General features: G+C 41.8%; 1 protein-coding gene across 5 annotated transcripts in view; it reads right to left on the reverse strand.

Moving 5' to 3' along the window:
- The window catches only part of PIR (pirin), an 87,150-nt gene that overhangs the window by 44,725 nt on the left and 20,864 nt on the right, over window positions 1–21,561 (reverse strand). For all 5 annotated transcript variants that reach the window (XR_012645433.1, XM_074993399.1, XM_074993406.1 and 2 more), the window contains exons 4-5: window positions 17,031–17,114; window positions 14,965–15,171 (exon numbers count right to left, since the gene is read on the reverse strand). Coding sequence is in view for 4 of the 5 variants with exons in the window: in XM_074993399.1 (XP_074849500.1) it covers window positions 14,965–15,171; window positions 17,031–17,114 (291 nt within the window). In the remaining variant the exon portion in view is untranslated. The remainder of the gene's footprint in view (window positions 1–14,964; window positions 15,172–17,030; window positions 17,115–21,561) is intronic.

The raw sequence follows: 21,561 nt of genomic DNA on the forward strand, positions 1-21,561 counted from the left end.
TCAAAGACTTCCTGATCACAAGACTTCAATTTTTATCACCATTAACATTCTTTCCTTCCTTCCTCAGGGTTTTATTTGTAAATGTGTTCTTAATTATGAAAATAAATCATTGTCATATGTAAGCTGTGTAGCCTAATGAAATCATGGTTGCATCAATGAGGCAATGCTACATTTTCCAATACAAGGTTGACAGACAAAAGTACATTGAGCCCACAATCAGTTTTGTTTCTACATATCAGAGCTGATTTACTGAACCTTTTTAATGCTGGCCCTTTATTGCCGTGCTTAAACACAACACATAAATATGATGAAACAAAGTGGAGTTTGCATACCAACAGAACTGTAAATTCTATGAACATGCAATACGGCTTTAAACTTTTCTGTAAGTATTTTACAGTATCATTTTGAAAGACATTTTTGATTTAATGTTTTTCAAAAGGCACACTTTTTAAATTCATTGTGGTGCTTTTCCAATTGTGATCCAATTCCTGATCAGATGACAGTACAATTTGTAACTGAGGTATGAAACACCCACAACCTCAGATTTCATAGTCAGTGAGTCAATCAGGTCTTTTCTGCCAGTCTGTTTCCTGTTTGATGAATGGAGAAATCACAGAGATTCCTTTTGAGCTGTGATTAAGAGTATACCAACAATGGGCCATCAGAATAGTGTACTGGAATCAGAGCCACTCATAATTCATGGAACATTATGAATTGCATGAGCAAACAGTAACTTTTGTGGGATTACCACCCTCAATTTTTTCTCCTATTGTAGTATCTGCGTTAAATTGATGTGTCCTCCTTACCAGTGACAGATTGGCTCTGGATGAGATCTGTCTATGATTCTTTTAAGCTGGCTTCCATGATTTAACTAACCTACACACTAATATCTATGCTTATCTTCTAGAAAGGCTGCATATTACTGTATACATAATTTTCCCTACTCCAAATCCCCATTGCCCGATGTCAACCGTGGTAGCATTATCCCTAAATATAGGCCTTGATATGGTAACTGAATCCCAGGGGGAAGAGAGACAGACATTTTCACCTGTTGTAGAAGCCCTTTTTATTCAATGAAGGCCCCACTGTACAGATCCAAATGCAGGACTGAGGCCCTCAGGTTGTAAACTCTTCTGAGCAGCAACCACATTTTTGTGTCTGTAAAGCTCCTAGTACATTGTGAACAACTATGTCTATTATATATTTGCGATAGTTTATCTGTCTGTCTGTTTGCTCAAGCACTCCTCCTAAACGGTAAGAACCAGGCCCATGAACTTTGGTTTACAGCTTCCTCTTACCATAACTAAAAACCAGGGTGTGCAAGGAAAATGGAGCATGCCTGGAATGAGATTGCTTTTCATAAAACCATACAGAAGAGACAGAATAGGCAGGCAGGTGAAAGGAGCTGGCTGGGGGTACCCCCCGCTTCCTACCTTGGACTGACCCAGACCTGAGTTTTCCACCCCACAGGCACCCTTTAGGGTGGCTGGGAGGGATGAAACTCTCCCCTCCCATTCGCATGGGGACATTGCTGGCTGTTCCCCTTCGTCAGGGAACGAGGGGAAAGTCACAGTTTGCTGCATTGCTCACTCTGCCTGTGGAGCACAGGGGGCAGACAAACCTGGGGCTGGGGAGCAGCCAGGAGACAAGCACCCCTCCCCCAGCTGTGCCCACTGGAGGTGCAGTGGCCATGGAGGGATGCTTCTCACTTGGTCCCAAGCTGCTGCAGTGAGAGGGCTGGGTAGTCCTCTCTCCCTGGGCCAGCCTGCATACCGAGCTGCTCATCTCCATCTCCACCCCAGAGCAATGATTTAAATGAGGCATGTACATCTTCATTTCATCTTCCAAAACACAAAAATTAATTGAGTTAAGGACCTGAACAACACTGAGTAAATCTTAGAGTATGCACATAATAAATTATTCAGTAAAGAAAAATATTCATCAGGGACAGCACATTAAAGTATTGAATGAAACAGAGACATGGTGAGAGAAGAAGAAAAATTATTTGCTTTACAACAGCAAAAACAACAACAAAGTCAATCGTTTCCTGGCATTTAATTACCAGATGGGTTAAAGGCCTCTTCCAGATGGTTCCTAGCTGCCAGGAAATAAGTTTACCCATCAGTCATTATTATTTAAAACAATTAGGATACTGATCTATATTAGTCATATTCTGAGGGTGCAAATGGAATGGACAAGCTTCGTTTGAAAAGGGAATATAAAAACAAACACGCTAAGAAGAGTGGTGTGGAAACAAGAGATGTGTTTCGCTTGTTGCGCAGAATGATGCTATTACCACAACCAGAACATAATGCTCACAGGAAGCACTGAACTGCCAGCCAGCATTGTAAGGTTCTCTCCCACTAATCCACTTATGTGCTTCCATGCTGTCCTGAGGGGACCACCTCTAGGGGTGAGAGGTTAGTCTCCATGCCAAATCAATTCCTGCCTCTCCTGCTGAGACTGCTAGCAAAGAATGTGATTGCTGTGATTAGGTTACCTGACCAATATTAAAAGGTCTAAGACTAAATTCCAGAACATCAAAGCACAACGCTTTCATTTTCAATCTCCACCACTTGTTAAAAACCTCATTTAGACGCTAATTTTTTTCTCTCTCCAAGCAATGAAAACCTGAAACAGTCTGAACTATATACAATATTTTTTATATGAAATGTTAATGGTACCAAGAGAGAAATCAAAGATATAAACAAAAACTTTTACTTCAACTGTTTTGCTTTGTAATCAAATAACATAGATTAATATAGTTATTTCATAAAATTGAGGGTGCAGTCATCAGGGAATCTCAGGAGCTGCAGGTTAGATCATTCAAGTCCACACTTGAAGATTTTATTGTTACTTTATTGTTTCAAAGGAGATGAACAAATGAATATTCAAGTAAAGAGAACGGTAAAGAATTTAAGAGTAACATTTAAAAAAATGACACAACCTATAGGATCTATGGTTACACAATATCATTGAGGCCAAAGGATAACCATTTTTTTAAAAAAAGGAAGGGGAGACCTAGAAATTAAGTGAGCGCATCCAAGGTTACTAGACTGAATTTTTAAAATAAGGAATATACATTCTCCTGATTCTGGGTATAAACCAACCATCCACAGACAGGAGTATCATGAAACCGCTCACCACCATAATCCCACATGCTGGCTGCTGTTAGACTAGAACTTCTACAATGTGCTCTACGTGAAAAAACATTAAATCTGAGTTTTTGAAAGCTTAAGCTACTGCTGACTGCTATGCCATGCCAGCTAAGTAGAGTGTTTTGCTCTGTACGTGGGATACTGGTGTTTTATGACCCATATTGGCTATCTGTTGACGTTTAAGGAATTGACACTGGCCCAGATCCTACCTGATTTAGAGATCCCCCCTTTCTCCCAGGCAATCCTATCCCAGTTACAATTATCAGAGAGACTGAAGTTGGTGATCGTTAAGTTTGTGAGAGAGCTACTGCCAGGGCATTCCCAGTGAGTAGCACATAATTGTAATTCTCTCCCCTCTAAACTCCTGACCAAAATATCCTAAACGTGGTTACCATCAGAGCACGCAGCAAAGACTATTGTATTAGACAGACAGTTGGTGAGGGCTGACTTGAGTGGGGCACAAGTAAATTTTTGGAAACAGAGCAGGATTTGGCAAAAGAGCAGGATTTTGTGAGGCACACAGCCACGTACCTATTATGTTTTTATTATAACAACAATTATAGTTTCTGGAAGTTTAAGCCTAGGGGTAGGCCTCCTTTTATAAGCAATCAAAATAGATAAACTTAATAAAATGAAAGGATGAGATTAAATTAATAGCTCACAAATGGTGAGATACTGAATTCTTCTCTAAAAGATGGTCTGCAACAAGAAAACACAAAGAAAAGATGAGATTTAAACAATCAAAGAGAAAAAAAACCTTGTAAAATAATGATTTATAAAAAAAACAACTGCAGATCCTTTGAAAATTGTAAACATATATAAACCAGTAAATCTGGAAGATGTTAATCTGAGACTATTAGGGAATTAGCTGACAGCTAGTGAAGACAACAGAAAACACAGCAGAGAACAATGGACGTACATGGACAGGGAGATGGAATGAATATCACGTAACTCTTTCCAGTCTTACACAGGCAATGTGTCCTTGGCAGTGCTGGTTCTCCTGCCACTCATATTACATCAGAAGCTGATAACCAGTAGATTAGGGCCTACTGGTAGGTCCTGGAGTCTCTGACAGGTGATCCTGACTCGTTTGGCCAGGAAACGATCAAGTAATTGTACTACATCTGCCCCTCCCCCCACAGCCATGCTTTCTTGACCTCTGCTTTGGAGCTGGCCCCGGGGAGCCTCTTGCTTCCTGCACAGGAAAAGGCAGAGAGAGGAAGGGGGTGCTGTCGTCAGGGTGTCCCTCTCTCCCCACCTCGACAGAGCGAGGCAGGCGGGGGTAACAACAGGATCTGAGATAGAAGAAACTTTCCGTCTGCTTTTGAGAGCGGAGCAGGGCCAGGGCAGAGGTCAGCCTGCCCTAGCTGCACTGTGCTACCACCTGGGCGCTGCCTGTTGTAAATTCTGCCCAGTTGGCGCCTGCGCCCTGAACCCATGCTGGGAGGCATTGACTGGAACTACTGAAGTACAACAACTGTTCTAATGCACACAGCTCCTAGCATTCAACTTTTTAGTTCTGAGCTGATCTATTTTAGTCAATGCTTTTAAAACACCATCAAAGAATGGTTATTCCAATTCATTGACTGTGCCTCATCAACTTTTTCTTAATTTGGGTTCTGACAGCTAATCCATAGCCCAGCTCATGCAGCAACATCACAGATGTAGCGTATACATATTCTATACAGCACCAAGCACAACAGGTCCTGGTCCATGATTAGGGCTCTTAGGTGCTATAGGAATACAAATGAGTAAGTTACACATTTTAAACATGCACAGATAAATAAAAGACTTGCTTTCCCCTGAAGTGTCCGACTTAAGTGTTTAATCTATTAGATCAGGTACCGAATGACACAAGCTTACGTGTCAAACCCAGCATAACAGATTTTCAACATCCCTGTTAATGGTGAGGTAGAAGCTCAGTTAGGAGTCCATAATCTTACGTGGTGTAAGTAATAAATTACGTAGGGAGGTGGGGAGAGATGGAGCACGAGTAAAATGAACGCCTCAAAACATTTGGATAAGCATCTGGATCTTCCAACTATCCAAGAACAACAAAACCTTTTTCTGCTCCACCAGATACTAATTCTCAGTGCAGATGACATGAACTGTATTTTTGTTCTATAATTCTGTTCATCTGTACATCTTTTTCAGAAATACCCTAACATAAAGGCATCACACAGTGTGCTATACGATATATGGTTACATCCATCCAGCCTCTTGACACACAAAAGGAGATATGACAAAATCAGTCCATCAGGGTGCTTCCATTAGGGAAACAAGCCCAGTATGCAAGCAGCAAATCTTCTCACAGTGTCTACAGATTGATTCACTTGTCTGAGGGAAGCTGAAGTACAGTGCTTGCTCCCTTGCCTGTGATCCTCAGCTTGGGCTCTCTGATGGCTTCTCCATGGTGACTGCAACAGTCTTAACATGGCTTCTCCAAACTAAACTACAGTGGTCAGGATTTTCCCATATGTCAGTGGGAATACACAGTTTCTTGCTGCCTTGCTTCTCTTGTTGATGTACTGGAGCTTTGACTTTCCTCTATGTTATAGGCACTTCTTAAGTTGGCCACAGCACGCACAGAATTCAGCGGACAATCTTGAGGCATCTACTCCATGTGTCTCACCCAGTGAGGCCTGCGTATATCCAGTGAAATTTGTATACACTGTAGGCTAGGTCTCTGCAGGATCTATTTATTGGTGACATTTTGGTTCCCGAAATAATTCCAAGGATTTTACTAAGACAACTGAGCTGGAAATTCGTCAATCTTTGCTCCTACTTGGAATACTTAGCCCAGTTCTCATAAACAAAGGAGAGTACTCAGGACAGAAGCCTGAAAAACAGCCATGTTTGCGTTCAGGGTTAGCAACTTGTTGTCTCAAATACATTGGGTAAATTGAGTTGAGGTACAGAAGCGATCCACCTTGTCCAGCGCTTCATTAAGTGACACAGTGGCATCACTTAACAAATGATCACCTATGACATGCAAGTGCTAACATACAAATAAGCTCAGAAGAAAAATGGCATAAATCACTTGTCATCACCTATAGCCATCAACTCAAGACCCTCCAGTGCACTATTAATCTCTAATGTATACTGGAAAATTGATCCTTCACTCTTAAGATCCCAGTAGAAAGGCCTGTTCTATCCTATACCCACCCACCCAATTTCAGGAAAATTCTTACTAGCAACCACATGCCACACCACACAAATACTAACCCTTGAACCTTTCTTTGCAACAAACCCTGTTGCCTGCTCTGCCCACATATTTACAGGAGAGACAAGATCACTGGACTTAATCACATCAGTCACACGACCAGGAGCTCATATTTCTGCACTTCCACTAATGTGATATATGCCATCATGTGCCAGTAATACCCCTCTGCCATGTACATTGCACAAACAAGACAATCCCTTCGCCAAAGGATGAATGCACACAAATCAGACATTAGGAATCTGAATACATATAAACTGGTAAGTGAGCTCTAACTTGGCAGGACACACTACTAATAACCTAAAGGTTTGTGTATTACAACAAAGAGATTTTAACACCAAATTACAAAGGGAGATATCTGAATTGGAATTCATTTTCAAGTTCGATACTGATCACCATGGACCCAAAGATCTCAGTATCTTACCAATTATATGGACAATTTCCCCACCTCTGATATTCCCAGTGATGGCATCCATCTCATATAACTTGACACTTCACAGAGGAGTTTTTTTTTCTCTCCTCTCCTTCTTTCTCTCCTACTTAGCTGATTCCTCTTTTTTTGTTTTTGGGTTTCTTCCTCTCAGTAATACTCCAGATCTGAAGGAGTGGGTCTTTCCCACAACAGCTCACCACCTAATAATACTGTTAGTCTTTAGGGTACTGCAGGCTGCTTGCTTTTTTTTTTTTTAATGCTCTGAATTGCCAATGAGAATTTAGCTCATTTCAAAAGGGGTACAGTGCATACTGTCCCTTTGTATCTATGTGCTGAGTACAGAGGAATTATCATACTGGATCAAAACCAAAATCTATTTAGTCCTGTACCCCAGCACTAAATGCTTCAGAGGATGGCGTAAGAACCCCACATCAGAAAGATGTTGGAAAAGTGGCCTCCCACATTATAGCTGATCCTGATCTCTAACAGTTAATGACTGGCTTAAGCCCTATAGCATGAGGTTTAAATATCCTTTCCAAAATTGTTATTAGTAATAACTGTAACTCTGGATATTCTTGTAATCTATACATTTTTCAGTCCCTCTTTGAATCTTGTTAAGTTCTTGGCATCAAGACTTCCTGTGGCAATGAGTTCAGCAGCCTCATTACACATTGCATAAAAAAGTATTTCACTTTGTCACTTTGGAATTTACCACCTTCCAGTCTCATTGAATTGCCCCTTGTTCTTGTGTTCAGACATGGAGAACAGAAGCTTCTGATCTCTACATCATTCTATTTTGGAAAAAAAAATAAAAGGAATTTCTTCACTTAAACAGTTTTGTATCTGCACTGTTAGAAGTCTTACAGCAGAGATTTCATTCTTATGGTCTAGGAGTCTAAAGAGAGAGTTAGAGACAACCAAAATGAGTTGTGGGTCATTTCCAGTAAACTGTGCTCCCTACTCAACAGATGCTACCTTTATAGAGTGAGGATATCTACAGCTACCTCTTAGTAGGTACTGTGATTAACAGGTATACACCAATGTAGTTTATTTCATTTTTTACGGAGTTTGTTTTTTTAATACGATGGATTTCAGTTCTCAGGATGATTTCCTAAATGCAGATTATTGAAGGACAACTCCAGCTGCTGAAATGGCTCTTGCATCCAAATACAGAGTTTTGGCTAGGAAAAAGTTGATACTGTCCAACATTCTGAGTGTAGCAATAGACTCCATGCCTTCAATTTATCTTCTTAGTCACCATTCTTCTATTCCCAGGGCTATTTAAGAAATGATTTTTAAACATCGCACTAAATATTGGACAGAAGACAGTTGGTTACTTGGAAACTTGAGACAGTCCTGTTCATTATTCTCTCTTAAAAAGACAAGGGATGATGTTGAAAGCTTTATTACTCAAACTATTGCCAGTATAGATCCCTCACATTTAGGAGTATTAATTCCCTCTCAGCTCTGAAGTTCAGAAACTTCTGCAAGGCACCAGCTTCACAGTCCTTCCATGCAGGACTCTCTGTGTCGTGCAAGGTAATACCATTCAAAAAGCAACTACTCCAATCCCACCAGAGTTTCTTTTGGCTGTAGCAACTGAAGGAATTGAAATCTTCAGGACTTCTCTTCTTTCTCCTTTGCAGCTGCCTCTTCCCCCATCTTGCCCAGGAATTTAGACTGGGAACTTTTAATGGGTGTACATTGCAAAACTAAACAACATAGTAATTTGCTGGTGTATTTGTTTAGTAATCATCCCACTGTGCAATCGTGACAATCCAGTCCATTCTACACCCTTTGTTTTGGGTGACAAGCTATTGTTCCATAAGGGCAGGGTGGAAACAGCAGAAGGTGTTTTATGAAAGAGTATGTGCATGACCCGTGTTGCCTGGAACGGAGGGGATCACGCTCTGAAAGCCTGCTCCATCTGAGTACTGCAGTCTCATTTACCACCTCTATAGCTGAAAGAGGCTCCAACCACTACCTAACAGTGGCAAAAGCACACCTAAGACATCCAAACAAAAAGCAGTCAAGTAGCACTTTAAAGACTAGCAAAATAGTTTATTAGGTGAGCTTTTGTGGGACAGACCCACTTCTTCAGACCAGAACAGAACAGGCCCGTTCTGGTCTGGCTATGGTCTGAAGAAGTGGGTCTGTCCCACGAAAGCTCACCTAATAAACTATTTCGCTAGTCTTTAAAGTGCTACTTGACTGCATTTTGTTTTGATAGTGTATAGACTAGCACGGCTTCCTCTCTGTTACTAAGACATCCAAGTGTCTAAGTGTTCTCTACACCAGCTTCTAACAGCAGAATCTCCACAAAGAATCCATTCAGAGCTTTTCATGTGAATTATGTCAAAGCATGAATCAGAGAATGTCTTCTTTCTTTATATCATAGGACATATTCTTTAATTTGGAAGAAAGCCAACATCACTTCTTTAATGCATCTCTGACACAATATTATACACAAAGTTTTAGACCAGTTCCATCTTCTGCTGCTCTGGTAGTGAGGTCCTAATGCAAATCCATACTTTAGTGGCACCAGATGTTTTTATTCTTCCTATCAGCCAAGCCCCTGGGAAACAGTTTACCCTGGAAACATGGATATTCTTTGGGGTAGTATCTACCTTTTAAAATAAAGGGACCTGTGAAATAAACAAAATATCAGTTTTGTAGAAAATGCGGTAGGAAGTGTTCACAATGAAAGCCTTTCATAGACCCTTAGAAGCAGGCTATCATCTGCAGCACCACCCCCGAAAGCCTGTCATTACTCTCTGATATCCTCTGAGAAGAAGAGGACAGAATTTGCACACTTTATAGTACTATGTTAATTCTGTCTCGTGATCAGCCTTAACAGAAATGGAGTACTTGTGCCAAGTTGTGTGTGCGCGCGCATGCACACGCATGTGAGAGAGAGAGACACCCACAGACAAAAAGTTAACCTGTTCCTCCTCAACATGCCAGGGTCTTGGACCCTGTACACCCACCAGGAAAACAGGCTGAACATCTTCCACTTGCGCTGCCTCAGGCGCATCCTTGGAATATCGTGGAAGGACAGAGTGTCCAACACCGCTGTCCTTGAGCAAGCTGGAATCCCAACCATGCACACCCTTCTCAGGCAGCGGCAGCTCCGCTGGCTTGGCCACGTCCACAGGATGAATGATAGAAGGATCCCAAAAGACATCCTGTATGGCGAGCTAGCCTCTGGCAAAAGACCTCCTGGACGCCCCCAATTGTGCTACAAAGATGTTTGCAAGAGGGACCTCAGGGAGGTAGACATCGAGCCGGACAGCTGGGAGGAGCTGGCAAACGATCACAGCAGATGGAGACAGGAACTACACAGGGGCCTTCAGAAGGGTGAGATGAGGAACAGACAGCTATCCAAGGAGAAGCAAGCCCACAGAAAGCACAGTAAGGACCTGACAGACACCCATTACACATGCAACAGATGCAGCGAGGACTGTCGCTCTCATGTGGGCCTTCACAGTCACAGTCGACGCTGCAAATGATGATTCCAAATGGAACTACGAAGGGCGCGATCCATAGTCTACGTAGATTGAAGGATGCTGCTGCTGCTGCTGCTGCTGCTGCTGCTACTACTACTGATGTGCCTATCGCCAAAGTAAAATGATGACAAGAAAAAAAAAATGCAACAAGATTATGCCTTGGTCAGCATTCCTGAAATGATTTACTTTTCCCTCCATCTCTTCATTTAAATGTCTACAGCTACAGATAGAACCAGTTACTTCTCACTTGGGAAATAACCACCCATACCCACTGCTATGCGGAAACTAGGAATCACTCTCTTAAGACATGAAAGTATGGACTTGCTAAAGAGAGTTGTTGTACATGTGGACTGTTCTCTTCCGACTTACCTCCCAGTATAAAATTAGATAGTTCCAAAGTGCACTAGGGTGATTCACAGTCAAGTAGAGTAAAATAGAAAGTTTTATGGCTCAAAAAGGTTACAATCTATGGCTACGTCTACACTACAGAGATCTTTCAAAAAAGCTGTGTTGGAAGATCTCTTCCAAAAGAACTTTTTGAAAGAATGCGCCCACGCACAAAAAAGCGGATCAAAAGAGAGATCTGCTCTTTTGAAAGAGAGCATCCACACAGCTCCCGCTCTTTCGAAAGAATGTGACAAGGACTGAAAAAAAAAAATCAGTCCCCATGAGGGCTTCTCTTTTGAAAAAAGGGTCTGCGGAATGTCTACAGAGGTTTTCTTTCGAAAGAAGCTTTTGAAAGGGGACACTCTTCCTGAAACGGGAAAGGAAGAGTGATTTTGAAAGGAGAACTGCATTCTTTCGATTTACTTTCGCAAGAACGCTGTGTGTGTAGACGCTCCATGGGATCTTTCCAAAGATCCCCTCTTCCTTTGAAAAATCTTTTGAAAGAACCAGCTAGTATAGCTGCAGCCTAAGAGACAAATTCTACCTTGCTTGCACTACCTATGCAGCCTTAGTGAATTAAGTGTTGGGCAACTTTGTAAGGACCTGACAGCCAGGACAACAAGATCAAGTTTGAGGCAGGAGAAAAAAAGAGAGGTGGTGCAGGGAATTAAATATGACGACTGATGTCATCACTCCAGCTCATGTGATCACTCTGCAGTGCCATTTAGGCCCAGATTTCAAAGGGCATCAACACTGAACTGCCCCTACTTGTGGATAGGAAATACACAAGCAGTTCTGTATAAGACAACTGTCTGCTGTCATGCTTCTACAAAGTAACTGTCAGTTTAATAAGACCCATAGTAAAGAGACTCTGGAAGAATTCCACAGAGATTTTAACAACCTGCACCCCAGCATCAATCTGAGCCTTGACCATTCACATGACAGATTCACTTCCTGGATACCATGGTACAAATCACTGATGGCCAGCTCAATACCACTCTTTACCAGAAACCCACTGACCACTACACTTACCAACATGCCTCCAGCTTCCATCTGGGATACATCACACAATCTATCCCTTGTAGTCAAGCCCTTAGATACAACCATATCTGCTCCCTTCCTACTCCAATCCTACTGATAGAGGCCAAAAAACTTCAAGGTCTCTAGCAGGCATTTGTAAAACTTACTCACTCACCAGGAGAAGTTTTGAAAAAAAAAGATCAACAAGGCCAGATGAAAATACTTCTCGACAGGCCCAGAAAGGTCAGTAAGGGAACAGGCACTTGTCATCACCTACAGCCCCCAAATACAACCCCCTCCAACGCATTATCAACAACCTACAACCTATACTGGAACATGATGCTACACCCCAAGAGCAGGTGAGAGACCTGTGCTATCCTACAGACAACCAACCACCTAACCTCAGGGAAATTCTCACTTGCAACCATACAACATGCCACTGAAATACTTACTAATCCTGGAACTTTTCTCTGCCACAAACCCTGTGGCCAACTTTGTCCACATATTAACTCCAGAGGCACCATCACTGGACCTAACCACATCACTTACCTGACCAGGAGCTCCTATTGCTGTACATCCACTAATGCTATCTATGCCATCATGTCCTAGCAATGCCCTTCTGCTATGTATATTGCACAGGCTGGACAATCACTTTGCCAAAGAATGCATGGACACAAATCAGTCATTAGGAATCTGAGCACACATAAACTTGTCAGTGAGCCTTTCAATGGAGTAGACCACAGTATTAAATAACTGAGAATGTGTGTCATACAGCCAGGAGACTAACATCAGATTACAAATGGAGATGTCTGAACTGGAATTTATTCTCAAATTCGACACTTTGCGACCTGGTCTTAATAGAAATAGCAATTACCTTATGCATTACAAAGACAGCTTCCCCACCTTTGATGTTTGTAGTGATCTCAGGCAAGTCACTTAACAGACATCTTGCAGTAAGTAATTTTCTTTCCCCTCTTCTGCACCCTTCACTCCATCTCCTTCTAATTTGTCAGTTTTCATTTCACTGTTTTTGTTTTCTATCTCTGTTATATCTTTGTCATGCCAGTTCACTTTCACCATTGTTTCCAGATCCAAAGAAGTGGGTCTGCCCCACAGAAGCTTGTCACCTAACAAATTATTTTGTTAGCCTTTAAAGTGCTACATGAGTGCTGGTTTGTTTTGAGTAAGTGAGGACAGTGCAGTGTAGAGGCAAAATGGGGCAGTCAGGGCTCACCTTGGAAGGCAGGGAGCGCGGCGTGTGGGCAGTTGGCTCCAGCCTAGACAGCGGTGCAGTTTGTGTTCTCTTTGTAACCTTGTCTGATTCAAAGACCATGCCGATTCAGCAAAAGGACGAAAGCTCAGGTCAACCTTGAAATGGCACATTCCAGCAGATTACAAAAGGCATGTTCTGTCTTAGTATCATTTTATATGTGAAGACATTGGCTCCGTTTTTTCATATGCCGTTAGCTTTATGTGCAATTTAACGAGCTTATAAAATACCCAATAAAAGTATGATTCAAATACCAGGATTATGAAACCTCATCATTTGCCAGAGAAATGAACAAGATTTCATTATATTAATTTTTCTGGTTTTAGTAAACATGCGTTCAAAGCACAACTAGAAACGTGAAGCGATAATATTTAATTGGTTACACGGTGTCCATTCCACAAGTTCACTTACAGCTGAAAGAAAAGCACAGATGTAGATACTTCACCATTACACAGACGTACCAAATACGTTGAGTTTGATATCTCGGATGGCTAGATTTTACTCTGGTACCAGTTCTCATCTGGTGATTGTTTGCAAAAAAAATTAATTTTTTTCCAGTATAAAACATAAGTGTTTTATAGCTTTCCTTCTGCTGAATGTAATTTCCATTAATAGGAATTAGAGGGACACACTAAGATCTGCGAAAAGGAACGTGCAGTTCTAAAGTCCCCAAATTCTACTTTAACTGAACATTAACGTAAAGCTCTCCTTCATGCACAATAGTAATATCCATTGTTGTAAAGTGTCAGGGAAAAGGTTATGAATATTTTCAGGGCTTGACTCTCCACTGCTTTGCCCCTTCTGCAGGGTAACTGTAAAGTGCTACCATTTGGATTCAGAAGGGTTGTATGACCTCTCAAAGGGCAAGGCCATGGGGGCAATCAGGTAGTCATTATATGTTCAGCCAACATTCAGTTAACCCACTGAAATTATAAAAAGAAAGTTCAAATAGAGCTGGATTCCAGTGAGTACCGAGATGATGGGAACTGACTTTGCCTTTATCAAAAGGTAAGCAGCAGAGGCAGCTTAAAGAGCTCTGATGTCCAAAGAACCACTTTGGCTGCTGGCAATGCGCGGCCGTGTGCCCACAAAACTCATTTGCTACACGGTCCTTACAGTGCAACCACTAAGACACTCTGGGCAGTATGGGTCTTGGCCTCAACTAGATACTCCTCAATGCCTTGTGTAATCACTTGCATCTCTGCTAATGGATGTGAAATGCTGCCATTCTGATAGGATACATTTCACGCCCACTTTGCACACATGGTCAATAATTACATAAGGCGGCAGTATAGAACCAGGCCCTTGAGTTTGCCACTGGCACCACTAGCAAGCCAACATCTCAACACCAGGCATTTATCTCCCCCACATGGTTGGACAGCTGATCAGAGATTTGAGATCCTTGTGCCCTCCCTGCATACTACTGCACCTGAACAGTTGAGCACCTGCTCTGATCCCAACAAGAGCAAAGCCTGCTAACAGGACAAGCTGATACAGATGAAGTGCTAGCCTGTTGCAGAATCATTACTAGCTCTTCGTATACTTTTAAAGGCCTGAAGTTGCAAGGATATCCCCACTTATACAATGGACTACACCTAAGTAAGGGCTGCAATGTGCGCTAAGAAAAGAAATTTTAACTGACAGCCTATCATAGTCTTTCAGAAGGCCAAGAAGTATTCTTTCCAGGACACACGCACACGAACTTTGCTATTTTTCAGTGGAGAATGGTGCATGAGTTTACAGTCCATCACATAAGGGAATAACTTGTAATGCAGTATTTTCTTCCAAGAAACGTACCTTACCAAATGGAAATGACAAGATGGCACAATTACAACTGCAGCTTTCAAGGAATGTTTATAAAACTCTCTCCTTTCACAACAAAAGCGGGCAGACAAAACATTTGATGTTTACAAATGCACACGTTCCTTGCACAGGATCACCAGCTGTAGCAATGGTCACAAGCAGTTTACCTTTACTCCCAGTGCCTCTCCTGAAATGACAGACACAGTCACACCATTCTTGGAGGGTTTGGGGACATCTTTGCTTTTCAGTTCTTGATATTGGGGTTTCACCATTTTCTCTGAACTTCTCAAATTGACCCAGAGTTGCAAAGCATGTGCTGGCTCCTCAGAGCAGAGCATCTCTGCATGCACAATACCCCGTCCAGCTGTCATCCACTAGAAAAACCACACACAACATAGACGGTCAGCAAGCTTTCTGAGGCAGAGGGCCGAAATTTGATCTCTTGACCTCTATGTACATTCTGAGTGCTGGTGATACTTTTTAAAGTCATTAGTAGCCCTGCTTACAACAGATTCATTCATAAATAAATGAAGAGACAGAGTGGTTGGTAGCATTAGCTGGTCTTTTGTTAATCCAGAGGCAACATGGTTTTAAGCAAGCTCCCAGATGCATGGAGGAGGATGGGCGGGGCTGAGCTCCCACCTCGCATGTTGATGAAAACTGGCTCACGTGCCACTCTTGGCACCTGTGCCGGGGGTTGCTGACCCCCTGGCCTAGACAGTGCATTTTACAAAATGTAAATGAGAAAATACACCACAATTTCACTGCACAAGACAAGTTTATATAATAGAATCACAGAATCCCAGGGCTGCAAGGGACCTCAGGAGGTCATCAAGTCCAGACCCCAGCCAGGATCAACCCGAACTATACCATCCCAGCCAGGATTTTGTCAAGCTGGGACTTAAAAACCTCTATGGATGGAGATCCCACCTCCTGTCTTGGTAACGCATTGCAGTACTTCACCACCCTCCTGGTGAAATAGTTTTTCCTAATATACAACCTACACCTCCCACTCTGTAACTTGAAGCCATTGCTCCTTGTTCTGCCATCCGTCACTACTGAGAACACCATTCTCCTTCCTCTTTAGAGCCCTGCTTCAGGAAGTTGAAGGTTGCTCTCAAATTGCCTCTCATTCTTCTCTTCTGCAAACTAAACAAGCCCAAATCCCTCAGCCTCTCCTCACAGGTCATGTGCTCCAGCCCCTTAATCATTTTTGTTGCCCTCCACTGGATCGTTTCCAATGCATCCACATCCTTTCTGTACTGGGCGTGGGGCCCAGAAGTGGATGCAATACTCCAGATGTGGCCTCACCAGTGCCAAATAGAGGGGAATTATAACTTCTCTAGATCTGCTGGAAATGCTCCTCCTAATGCACCACAATATGCCATTAGCCTTCTTGACTGCAAGGGCACACTGCCGACTCACATCCTGCTTCTTATCCACTGTAATCCCCCGGTCCTTTTCTGCTGCACTGCTATTTAAGCCAGTTGGTCCCCAGCCTGTAACTATGCTTGGGATTCTTCCACCTTAAGTGCAGGACTCTGAACTTCTCCTTGTTCAACCTCTTCAGATTTCTTTTGGCTCAATCCTCCAATTTGTCTAGGTCACTCTGGCCCCTATCCCTACCTGCCAACGTACTTACCAGTCCCCCAGCTTAGTGTCAGCTTCAGATATGCCCAGGGTGCAATCCATTCCCTCATCCATATCATTAATACAGATACTGAATAATATCAGCCCTAGAAACAATCCTTGGGGCACTCCACTTGAAACTGACCACCAAACAGACAGAGCTATTTCATCACTACCTGTAGGGCCCGATCATCTAGCTAGGTTTCCAGCCCCCCTACAGACCATTTATCCCATCCATACCTCCTTAACTTGCAGGTAAGAATATTGTGACAGATTTAGTTTGTTTATTGACTTTAACAGTTAAAGTGCTGCACTGATACAACAGAATTTATTTATTACTCTATTTTAGCGGAGATTTTAAAAAACTAAAATATGAAGCTTCCCAGTATAACACGGCATACTGGGAATTTATCTAAGCATATGACAACAGAGTTCAATATAGTTACTTAGTTTAAAAGTAGCCAGTTACAACTTCTATGATAACAGAAAAAGAGAAGCAGTGCTCCTTGACAGCAGGGCCCATACAAATTCAAATGGAAAGGCAGAAGTGCTTATCACTTAAGATTAAGCTGTCAATGGCTCCTTTCTGCCCAGTTTCCCATACCTGTAAATCTCCTGGGTTCAATTTACCAGCATGTCCACAAAAGTCTTCATGAGCCATAGAGCCACCGTCTAACAAGTAAGTTACCTTTGAAGAACGAGAAATGAAAGTGTTATGCACAAGATGCTCTTTTGTTCGTTTGTTCATAACAGCTGTAGAGCACTTATAAGAAAACAGGCGGGGGTAAAACAGAATTAGGCTATTTCAAAGTAGCAGAAAACAAAGTACTAGTAGCCCAATACTAACTTGTGGGGACACAATTTTTGATGTTAAAATTACCAATACTGAAAGAGATTACAGTTTTAGGATCAGCGCTGCATCATTTTGCTCTCTGTCTCTGACTCATTCCTCTTCTTCCATTTCACTTTATGGAACTCTCCCACCATCATGTCTTCCTTTCTTCCCGTTTATCGTTCTTTCAGCATTCCTCTTTTGGGTCTCAATTCCATCACAAAGGGAAACTGCAGGAGAGACTAATCAAGGGTGTATCTCCTGAATAGCAACATTTTTGCTGCGAAGGCAACAAGGAAAAGGCAAAACTCGCAAGAATTATCATCACTGCAGAAGGCGCTACGGACAGTGCTGAAGCACAAGCCTGGGAAGTTCAATCTGCAAAGACAGACATATCGGACAAAGGAAATGAATTTGTTCTTGCAGATGATGATCTGTTCTGGCCTCTGATTTTGACGTTGGCTCTAGAAGTTCTGTAAAATAAATCCGGCTGAACCAGCCACTAGGAAATTCCAAGTCAGCCACATCACATGAGGGGCTGGTCACAGACACAGCCCAAAGGAGGTTTCGTGTACTCCCTGAACCGATGTACTCCAGCTATTCTCAACTGCCAAAACAACCGCTTCAGGCCAAAGCCGCAGAACATACGTTACAGTATATTACTTGATCTTGCTCACCTCAGGAACCAACCCTATGCCAGGCAGGCCCAAAAAATGTACTGAGGCCACAAATGTACTGTCTCTCACCTTCCCACACAAGCGTAGCTCCACTGGAGCAAAACAGAGTCACTACAAATTATGGATCATAGGCGACAGTGCCAAGAGTGGAGGAAGGCAAGGAGCACAATTACATGTGGGGTAAAAATAAAAATAAGGCTACATAAAGTAGAGATATAAAATGTGCCACATATTTAGACTCAGACTAAATAGCCTCTTAAACCAAATGTGATCCTCCACACTGGGGACGCACATCTACAGACAGTTGTCATCAAAGAGCTCTTGCCCCTTACTTCAAGGCAAATTCTGGTATTGCCAATTTATATTCAGCCTTCCAAAAATAATAGGGTTTTAAAAATATTTTGCCATGTGCTTCTGGATGTTTGCAGTGTTATGGTAGTCACGTTGGTCTCAGAACGTTAGAGAGGACAATGCGTGTCAATCTCACCAACAAAAGCTAGCCCAATTAAAGGCATTACCTTGCCTACCTTGTCTCTCATGGTATCCCTTTTGAGTTGCTCTAGAAAGCCCCCTTGCTCAGGTTCAAAATTCAACCTAAACTGCACTCGAAGAATACAAACCTACCCGCTGAAGACACTGTTTACTCTTTCAAAGTAAGTGGGATGGGGAAGCTGTTTTTCTGTCCCTAGCTACCTCCTCCACACATAATTATCCTCTGCACCCTCCTCAGATTCTTTAGTCTCCCTCTTACCCATACATTTTCCTGAGTTCCCTCAGTCATCCTCCTCTCCCCTCTCTTTCTACATTGTCCCCTCAACTTCTCCATTCACTTCTTCAGTCTTTCCTGTGCTCCAAACAATCCTGTGTATTTTCATACTGTGTCCTCTCTAGGAAGCAGTTATTTTCTCTTGGGCTATCATAATTTCAACCCCATTTAAAAACAAATGGAAATGGGGGCCATCTCTATTAGAGACAGCCTCTCATCTACATGCTGGCAGCTACTCTCCTTGGTTCAAGTCCCGCTGGAAGTGACGGCCAACACTTTAAATAAGGAAAAATCCATAAGCTGGAAGGAAGAAACACAGAGATCAGGTGATACGTAAAACATACAAATATCACAACATTGTTGGCAACACTAAATTCAGAGGTAGATTAAGATGGGTATGTTACTGCAGTCGATACATATGTGTGTCCTCATGTCAAAGCTGAATTTTTCTTGCAAAAGATCACCAGAAAGCTGGCTTTTATTTATGCAGGGATTAGAGAATGAAGAAAAGGGATAGGCTTTTCCCTTATGAAGGAAGCACTGTCTGCAGGCAAATAGCAACTATTACTGCCACCTCATCAAAAGTTTATATTTTAGAGAACTACTATACTAATTTTGTGCAAAATTTAGTTTGCTTCAAATTGCTGAAAAATCTAATTCTTAAAAGAGAGAACAAGTTTCCTTTTGAGACATTGTATCCACACTAGTAGTCGTCCTCATCTCATTTACTCTCTCTGCCTTTCTTCAAACAAACTACAGCCTATCAACTCCTGAAATTTATCCTGCACAAATTACAAAATTTCTGAAGCGCTTATTTCAACTACAGAGACATGTCTGTCTCAAGAGCTAAGTCCCTGTGGTTTATAATGTTTGTACTGGTTTCTGCACCCACTGAATTACAACCTCCCTGGAAGTTTTGTGCACTGCTTTATATTCAATAGGAGCAGCATTCATTTTATACTCAAAAATTACATAGTTCTATTCTTCCAATTAAAAACTATTTTCCTGACTTTCAATGGCTTTTCCTCTCCATTTTAGAAAAGCCTTGTTGCTGTAATTGTACATTTTTATTCTGTTTCTAATGCAATATTAGAAGTTTTACTTCAACAGTTCTCTATTTATTATGCACCTCTCTACCAAAGTATGACGGCTGTGCTTCCACTCCATGGAAGGAAGACTAATTTCTCAGCTAGTTTCTGGAACATTTCATTAACGTGAACTCACAAGTGTCTGGCTGGATTACTCATACACCCAAACCTGCATCCTCACACATTAGCTATTTCTTTCAAGACATAAAGAAAGCTAATTCACTACATTACTCTAATTTAATGTTGACAAAACCCATGGAAGACATTACGGTCTCAATAGATTCTGATGGGCACCATTTTGATGTGGTGGTGGGCATATATGATATTGCAAAATATATTTTACCCCTTTCTTCTGTCATAGTACGCATCGTATAGGGTAGGCTACGTAGGGCTTCCATTACAAACCTTCTGTTTATGTAAACTCAAACTTTTTCCCAAAGTATTCTTGGCCTAGCTGAAGTTTTCCTAGGCCTGCTATCAGACTTGAGGTGACCTGTTCATACATTTCTGAGCAAGGGTAAAATATAAATACGCTTTCTCTGGCATAAAAAGGGTTGACTTCACTGGAGACCACCACTCCAAAGGCAGTTTACAGGGAGCAGCCATCAGTAGCAGATGTCATACTGCTAAGGAATGTGGCTACAAAGGACGAGACAGAGGCACAGCGCCTCTGTGCCTCTGGTTGATTCCTGGTGCTTGCAGCCTAAAAGAAAAAAGGCACCTGTTTAGCACCAGCACAAAATATTGGCAGCTATACAAAGACCCCTAGCACAAAGGTGCGGGCTTCACTCTTCTTTCACTAGAAGGTAAGGTGCAAGGTGACTGAGTTAAGGATCAATTCTTCTAAACAATTACCTCACCAATCCACCCCAAAATCCTAATGTTGGCCTTATGGACAAGAGCTAGTTACATCTGAAAGGAAGGGTAGGGGAACGCGAATAGCCATTCTGTAGTCCCATTTCCCCCCCCGAAAGAATGTTGCCGCTGATGGGTTTTCAGCAACTTTGACCTTGAAGTTTAAGATGCAGGGCCTACAATGTAAACTCATGATTAATTTAAACACACGATTAACTTTCATTTGTTCTGCTCTGGTTTATGGTCAATCCATTATTTTAAAAAATCAGTTTAAACCAGGCTGAAAATCAAAACAAAAAAGCAGTCCAGTAGCACTTTAAAGACTAACAAAATAATTTATTAGGTGTTGAGCTTTTGTGGGGTAGACCCACTTCTTCAGATTTGGAGATCATGCTGTACTAGAAATAGTTAAAATGGGTTGAAATCAGTTGCTCTGAACTGCATTTACTCTTTTCTTGAAAAGAGACTGGAAGCAGTTCCAAGTCCTGTCCTATAAAGCTGGCTGCTTACATAGGGACATACTTTCTTCTTGCAATGGTATTTATTTTTCATAACATTACTGCAATGGATATCATCTAACAAGAGAGCTTGCTAGCATGAAACAGTCATATAATTTTACATGCAAATTCTACATGACACCAGTCAAATTTAACACAAGTGGGATAAGAATGTCTGCAGTAACTCAGACATTGAGCACTCTGCCCACAATAGCATTTGTAATCTTTGTTTTTGCTTTGAGACTCTGCAAGAATGAAGGAAAAGCATTTAATAGCAAGTAACTAAAGAATGAAGAGCCCTTCTGCCAACAGAACATAACAGCATGAGCCCATGTCAACAACAACAACAACAACAAATTAGACTGTTAAGCTTCTTTGAAACAAAAACACTTAAGTAGTACGGAGGGAAAAGGAGGAAAA

Source organism: Carettochelys insculpta, chromosome 1, assembly GCF_033958435.1.
Source record: "Carettochelys insculpta isolate YL-2023 chromosome 1, ASM3395843v1, whole genome shotgun sequence".
NCBI classification, from domain to species: Eukaryota; Metazoa; Chordata; order Testudines; family Carettochelyidae; genus Carettochelys; species Carettochelys insculpta.